General features: G+C 35.1%; 1 protein-coding gene across 1 annotated transcript; it reads left to right on the top strand.

Moving 5' to 3' along the window:
- The first annotated feature begins 1,668 nt into the window (after positions 1-1,668).
- Positions 1,669-6,238, top strand: LOC111634457. The gene is made up of 10 exons (XM_023379227.1): positions 1,669-1,785; positions 2,138-2,313; positions 2,478-2,576; positions 2,933-3,015; positions 3,093-3,120; positions 3,192-3,338; positions 3,468-3,612; positions 4,000-4,238; positions 4,495-4,805; positions 5,366-6,238. The coding sequence occupies exons 1-10, from the start codon at positions 1,716-1,718 to the stop codon at positions 5,634-5,636; spliced, it is 1,569 nt and encodes a 522-aa protein (XP_023234995.1). The 5' UTR covers positions 1,669-1,715; the 3' UTR covers positions 5,637-6,238.
- Positions 6,239-7,877: the final 1,639 nt, after the last annotated feature.

The raw sequence follows: 7,877 nt of genomic DNA, 5'->3' as shown, positions 1-7,877 counted from the left end.
AATTACGTAAAACGTCATCTGGCAGCCGAACTACTTTCCCGCTGTCCGTAGCGCCGCGAAACGTGTCACTTTCCGAACAGATCTATTTTACTCGAACACGTTTCAGCCTGTAAAGTATTAATAGTTTGTACTGTACGGTACAATTATATNCAAATTCCCTATTTTGAATGGCTAATGAAATGGAAAATACTTAGATCGATCAAAACATTGCCACCTACTAAAACTATCCAGAGAAACACAGGCTAACTAGAGAAAATATATCTCGAATACTATTTATTCTATTTACAACTTCCATATATGATTTTATAGTGCACGAAATAATAGAGAGGTTGCGGCCGACGTTTTCATCGCGAAAACGTCTACTTCGGACGTTCAGCGCCGCCTTCCTGTAAGCCTAGAAGTTTGACAATGGCGTTTGGAACGTCCGTGGAATCATGCTCGACAATGAAAAAGGTTCGCCATCCCTTCACTATAGCAATGTCTTAATAAATAATCCCTCCTATTAATTACTCTTATCTATCCGGTATCTCCATCCATATACATACTTATCGTAATGAACAAAAGAAACGCTCTATAATTTGTATTCTGATATCACGTGTTACAACCCATCGCCAATTCAAACTGTTTTTCAATCAGTTCTTTTGTATGCAAAAGAACTGATTGAAATATGGAAAACAATCACGAACAGGTTAGATTGTTGTCTGTTAAAAAATTCATATTCAATTCAGTGAACAATGAGTTATTACAAAGAAACTTTCGTTTCTACTGCGGTGAAGCAGAGAACTAGCACTTTTGTTCTCACTATACAATAGTTTAGTGAGAACAAAACTGCTACTTCTCCAACTGTTTCACCATTGTGTTTCGAATTTATAATTTATGTACCATCACTTTCTATGGGAAACCGGCCCGTATTTAAGTTATTAAAGTAGTAAAGAAAACCCGGTAAACCCCGCGCGAATAGCCTGTTGAACTGACCCACAACCAATTAAAATACAGTTCGGGTTTTATGCACGCGGCTAGTGGTGAGCGTTCAGTAAACCGTAATGGGCAAAATAACACTCTTCATCCGGAATTTACAAATTCCGATTAAATTGGGAATCGTCTAGTTTGAGAAGAATGGGTCGAGCCGCGCATTACACTTAATTAATTATTATCTTATTCGTAGTGGGCTCGCTTCGAATCTGATGTTTAGCTCTTAATACACGTTTTATGTGTAATTGGATTGTTACTCTTTCCCCATTACGGCTCATTGCGTGAAGTTTATCCATTCCGAGTTTCTATCTCTATACATTCTGCCATTATTCGTCACAAACGAGCATGCTTGAAAAGAGTGTCATATACAAAACTGGCAATATGGATGACAAACACGTAAGAGACGTGAATTTGAATGAATGACAAATGTGAAAGCTTTGTTTACAATTTTCAAAAGATAAATATTCAATAGAATAAACAATGAGTTATATTTACGGAACTTTTGTTCTCACGAAACAATAGTCTTGTCCCGTTTACTCTATTCTGTGCCCAATTTATATTTGCATATTTTGCGATTTTCGTTCTCATTTCGATTTCGACAAGAATCGAGATTCACTGATGTATTGTGTTTTCAGTTTAATTTCTTTATTTTCGGCATTTTCCTTTAATAATTTAATTTATTTATTTTTAGAAAAGAAATTGCCACGAATTCTCTTCCTCGTGTTCTCTGCAGAACTGAAACAATGACGATTCTTCATTTGAAACTGATGTACGTGTTGGTCACTTTTAAACATGGAGCAGAACGACATCACAGTAAGTAATATGACATTTTCTGAAAGTAATTCACATTCCAGGGATGTGTTTTGGTGTTTAGTAAAACTTAAAAAATAATTAATATATTAATATATACATTCAACATTAACAAACAAAAAAAATACTCAAGACTTCACATACAGAGACGACCTTTCATTCGAGGCTACGCCTCTGTAAAGAAAACAAGGGATTGTAAAGACAAAACTCTTGTATTTTTCAATATATTACTACACTAGACGGTCTTTTCTTAACGATAATTCTTTTAATAGTCTTTTGAGAATATGACAATAATCACAGACCCAATCATTCTTAATTAAAATAAGATAAATTTACTTTAATATCTGGGTATTAGGTGATGTGCCGATCACGTTCTGGCAACACGGATTTCCTGTAAAAGTCTACAGTGAACAGAACATCGAATTTATGGAAATCAGCTTTATGTATCGTTGCGGGAATCGTACTACTGGATTTACAGAATACATCCAGCCTACGACTCGCGTGTTAGCCAACGATCAGCTCATTAAAATAGTAAGTTTGACCTTACATAAAGAAATTCTAAAATTCTTAATAATCTCTATTGTACCCTTCGATGTTTCTCTTTACATCGCTCTTCACTAATTGTTCTAGCATAAAATAATGCAGAAAAAGATTCTAAAAGTTATACTGTTTTAATTAACCGTTTTGTGATATAGTGCAAAGGTGACACAGGCACCTGCAAACGGTATGGAAAAAGAAGAAAACAGAAATTACAAGGGCTGAAAGGAAAAGAAGTAGTGGTATCTTACAGTTCTGTAAGTCAACACAATTTTAAAATTGCATATTATTTGATCGATTTAAAAATCTTCCTTTCCTTTGAAAACTTTACACAACAAGTTAGAATATTCTAACTCGTTGCCTTTACGCAACGCCCCTCTGACTAAAAAGAAAATGGAGGACGTGCATTCAATTTTCTTTAAACGTGGCACTCTATTTAGTATTCTAGCTCGTTGGTCTAAATATCCTCAATGTCAAACGAAACCATTGACGCAAATTAGAGTAATCCATTAACTAAATAATCCTTGTTAATCCCACTCGAAAATCGAGTCCTTTAATTATAAAAACGGCTGGCATATACAAATTTATGAAATGTTTCAATGTCTCTTCTCAGGAACGTCATTTTCAAATTGACAAATTCCGTAAAGCATTTTCACGTCAATATCTAGACTTACTTAGTGATTGTCTGCAGATGAGGTTCGTCTATTACAATTCTACTTCCACTTCAATTAACTTTACTACCGAATATTTGATTTTAATTCTTTTTATTACAGCGTTGACGTGAAATTGGACGAAAGAAGCGTAAGCTGCTATCAATTTGTATTGTAGAATTTCTTATCACTCATTTTAATAAATATTTAAAAATTAATTAGACAGATCTGGCATTAATCACTGATATTATCCTCAAAGATTACATGGTTTATACTCCTCCCATATTCGATACTTCTACGTATTACGCTATTCGAGCCGCGAGACCCTTGGACAAAGCAGTTTCGCTGGTAAAGCCGTTTGCCTGGACGGTAAGTGCAACATTTACAACAATAAAACTTAAATTGCGTGAATGTACTGTACATAGATTATAGTTGTATTCGATGCATAAGATGCGCTCGAATGAATATGAATTTCTATATATTTTCTTCTTCTTTCAGATTTGGATGTGTCTGTCGATCACGTTGCCTCTGTTTCTCATTTCTGCATACGTACTGTTGAGACAGGAGGCGAGACTTCGGAACTTGAATCCACCTCCGTTTTCCACCTTCTTCTGGATTATAATAAGAAGTTTTCTGCGTCAAGGTGAGCGCTTGGTGTCAGTTATTTTATTCATCGCTTTGACCCTCTCCTCTTTTCCCAACTTTCCCCCATCTTTCCCCCACCCTCACCCCTACTTCCTCCTCTCCCTCTCATCCTCTACTCTTCACCAAGGCAATACCTTTTGGTACGCTTTACTATTCAATCACTGTCACTGTTTTACGTATACTCTAGTTAATACTACAAAAGTTACAAGCCTTTATATGGATAATGCAATCCTATTTGATGTGTCACGCGAGACAGTGTAAATATCTACCATACGAGAAATCCCAGATTTTCAATTAAGGGATTTCATGCAGTTGTAATTAGAATTAATATTGTAAACAGATATACGTGATTAAATTTCAAATTTATAATTTTCTCTTCTCCTAGATACCGATATCGATAACGTCTATCTGGAAACCTTCCGTCTGATGATTGGATGTTGGTTATTGATGACGTTCGTGCTGACATCAGGCTATTTAGGCATTTTGCCATCTTTCATGATGTATCCGGGAACCGAAGACATCCCGAAAAATTTTATTCAGTTGGGAAAAGCAGTGAGAGAAAACAGATATAAACCATTGATTTTCTTTATGTCTGATGAAACATCTATTTTCAACTTTTATCAGGTTTGTAGTTTTGGTTACTTATTATTTACTGTTTTTAAATTATTTCAAAATTTTATTATTATTCCTATATTATATACGCACATTGCTTCCATCTGACATTAATGTTTCCATTAATTTAAATACGGTAATAAAATTATGCAGTCACCAGTTAAATCTCACGTCCTGTTCTTCAGCCACAAAGAGAAAACTCGCGAGTACCAATTGTAGACTATATACCATTTCAAAGAATTACAATGAATTTAATTATTTTTTATAGAACTATCTTCCTGCGGCTTCACGTTTTAAAAATTTTAACGTAAAACTCAGTAACATCGAAATCGTCGACACTTTCATAAAATCCCTCATTTCTAATCCTGCTGAAAAGTCTTTATTTGACTCCAAACCCGCACTTTCTAAAATTCTCGACGAAGCATATTGCCTGTTGGCTTCTAAAAGGGTTCTGGATTCGTTGATTATGCATTGGGGAAAGGAAAAGTTTTACGTATCTTTGGACAATCTGTATACGAACTTCCGCTTTCTTCAGATTAACACCAAGCGCTTCAATTACGCTCGAGAAGTCACGAATATGTAAGTAAAAGCCTATTCTATTTTCATTTCGAACACCGTTTTATCTAGAATCCCTTGAAGGGAGAATTTTCTCCTCCAAATGTCAAGAATTCCCCCAAAGAAATCACTGGGAAAATTAAAGGAATTGTTGCTTACAAGTGCAGAAGGACCTGCCAAGATGAGCGATGCCGAAGCTTCAGAAATTTCTATAACACGATATCACTGCCAGATATCATACTATTTTTATTTTCCTCTAGCAAACGAACATTACACCTTTTCTCCTAAATACGTGCTCTATATCAGAAAATACAGATTCAATACAAGATATTCAAATAGGGTTTTAATAAAACAGTCTAAACCCATTTCTATAATTTTTATGTAGAACATTCAGTAGCTTGTTTAAATCTTTGGAGAATTTGGAGAATTACGAGACAATTTAATATTTTCCCTTGTAGGACCTCTGTTCTATCTCCCCGGTTTCACCCCATTTAAGCCAAATCCTTCAGACCTTCGAGTTTGGATAAAACGGTGTTAATTTCATACAGAAAAATTGTACTCCGTTTATTCATTGTTTTACTCAGGGTGAATTTACTGGCACAAAGTGGCATACCCGATAAAATAAAGAAAGACGAAGAAGAGGATATCAGAAGAAAATACGAATTTTTTAAGACAAATGTAGAAGAAAGTGAAAACGAACCTCTGAAAGTAGAAGACATTATGGGTCCACTCTACTTATTGTTAGCCGGGTATGTGGTTTCTACTTTGACCCTCGTCGCCGAAATCATTACTCATAAGATGAAAGTCAGAAAACAGCGACTAAAGATTGACGTAGAAAATGCAAGAAATCACTAAAATTCAATTCGTATGGCATTGCTAAAATACAATTTCACGTATCAAATGTTCTTAAATTTTTTTCCAACTATATTTAATAACGATGTTTTTAATGAGATTTCAGTACATTGAAATTATTAAACTATATAAATACAAATATTTTCCCAGCCTTTTCCAGCTACGAGTGTTATTGAAGTGTTTTCGAGTTGACTGAGCAGCCGTTTTATAATCGAGTATTAACGGGTTTGAACGTGAAATAAAATTTTATAATTACGAATTCTTGGATCGACTTGAAAAATTAATTAAATAAAATGTGATAAGAGATGGCGTCACCAAATACTGCCTGGAAAGTTAAGCAACTCGTTCCAATCCGTTAGTAGTTCGATCTTAAAGGTGGCTGCTTAGTCAGCACAACACGTTTGATTATAAATAGTTGCAATCAGGAAGGATCTAGGATTTTTTTGGGTCTAGGGTTTATTGAAGTCCAATGGGACCCCACTTGATAGATTAAGAATTTTTAAATTGGGGTTTAAAATTCACTTTTTATAAGATCAAAATCAGAGTTGAAATATACGAGGGGAAGTCAAAAAGTTCTCGGAATTGTGATCCTGCACTGTAGTGGCACGAGATGTGGTAATGCAAACCTAATCACCTTCAAAGTAAGCTCCTTCCGCACAAACACACTTGTTCCATCGATCCTGCCACTGTCGAAAGCAGGCGGGGAATGCTTCCTTTGGAATCTTCTGAAATTGGGCCGTCGTATTCGATACGATGTCCTCCCTGCTTGCGAAACGCGTGCCTTTGAGGTCCATTTTGAAAGTAGGGAACAGCCAAAAGTCACTGGGAACAAGATCTGGAGAGAAAGGTGACTGGGTGATGACAGTAATGCTTTTGCTGGCGAGGAATTGCTGCGCAATAAGCAATGTGTGACTCGGCGCGTTGTCGTGACTGTCCACGTCAATTGTCGGGCCACTTCCTCGTAAACTTGCTGCTGGACTGACAGCATCTCTGCAGCAGTTTTCCCCATTTGCGCACGACCTCGATGCACGCTGCGTGAACTGGGACATTGCCACACCCAATAAAGACGCTGTAGTAACGACTGTGCAAGTCTAAAGGTGCATGAGCATTATCAAACTACGAATAGACATGCCGAGCTTCCTGTCACAGTAATGCATAACCTTATCTTACATTGCATTTTCTAACTAGGTAAATTCCGGAAACTTTTTGGCTGTCCCTTGTATTTATTTATGGTGTTGAATGAAAAAGTTTATATCTTATAGTAAAAAACACATAAGAAATAAAGAAATATTATTAACAAAAACGTATAAACAAACAAAATTTCTAATTAAAATATACCATACGCCATTTACCCATAGCATTAACTATTTTTTACTATACGATAAGTGCTCATTGTTAATAAAAAAGCATTAAAAATTTATGATAATAATTCAATTTTTGTGGACCCTTGACATTTGGGTGTCCAGGGCTTAAGCCCTGTTAGTCCCTATGTAGATTCGCCCCTGGTTGTAATAGTGTTTCTGGAAAGGTCCAGAACAATTTATATTTACACTACACTCCACTTTATGAGGCTTCTTAGTAAAAATATTTAATTATGAAGAGTTGTATCAAAACAGCAGACAGAAGGAAAAACACGCGAGTTTTATTGCAAAGAGAAAAGTGAATGTTATTGATCTTTATTTTTCGCTTATTGTTTTCACGATTTGCGCTGTCATTTACCGGGTTTTAAAGGCTTAAAAGTGTGTTCTAACGGAAGTATACAATATAATACGACCGTGTGTAAGCTGATGTACTGTACTCTATAAATGAATACGTAGGCCTAATTGGTATGTTTTTATGTGATAGTTTACATTATGTAAAATACACTTAGACTAAGCTTTATCTCTGTTACGTACTTAATTGTGTATAATGCATTGTTTTGAATATTTATGTAAATTTACTGTGTTTCCTATACGAAGTAATTAGTTCAAAACAACATTTGTCTTGTTACTTTAATTTCATAAATTTCCATTTAACAGTCAGTCATATATTCATATATATGAGTAAGCTTTTGTAATTTGAATATGTATTGTATCACTCGTTTGTATGCCACATTGGAATGCTTGTAAACACAAATTGTTTGCTCATATCCATACTTAACACAAGTTTAGTGTGATGTCGTTTAATTTTAATATTCGAAAGACTAAATATGTCACGTAATACGTAATTTTCATGGTATAGTATACATGTTTAATATTTTAATAC

This window comes from Centruroides sculpturatus, unplaced genomic scaffold (genome assembly GCF_000671375.1).
Source record: "Centruroides sculpturatus isolate CEXI.00-Female unplaced genomic scaffold, Cexi_2.0 scaffold781, whole genome shotgun sequence".
NCBI classification, from domain to species: Eukaryota; Metazoa; Arthropoda; class Arachnida; order Scorpiones; family Buthidae; genus Centruroides; species Centruroides sculpturatus.
Note: the sequence above shows the minus strand (reverse complement) of the source record. Positions and strands in the feature narration are given on the sequence as shown.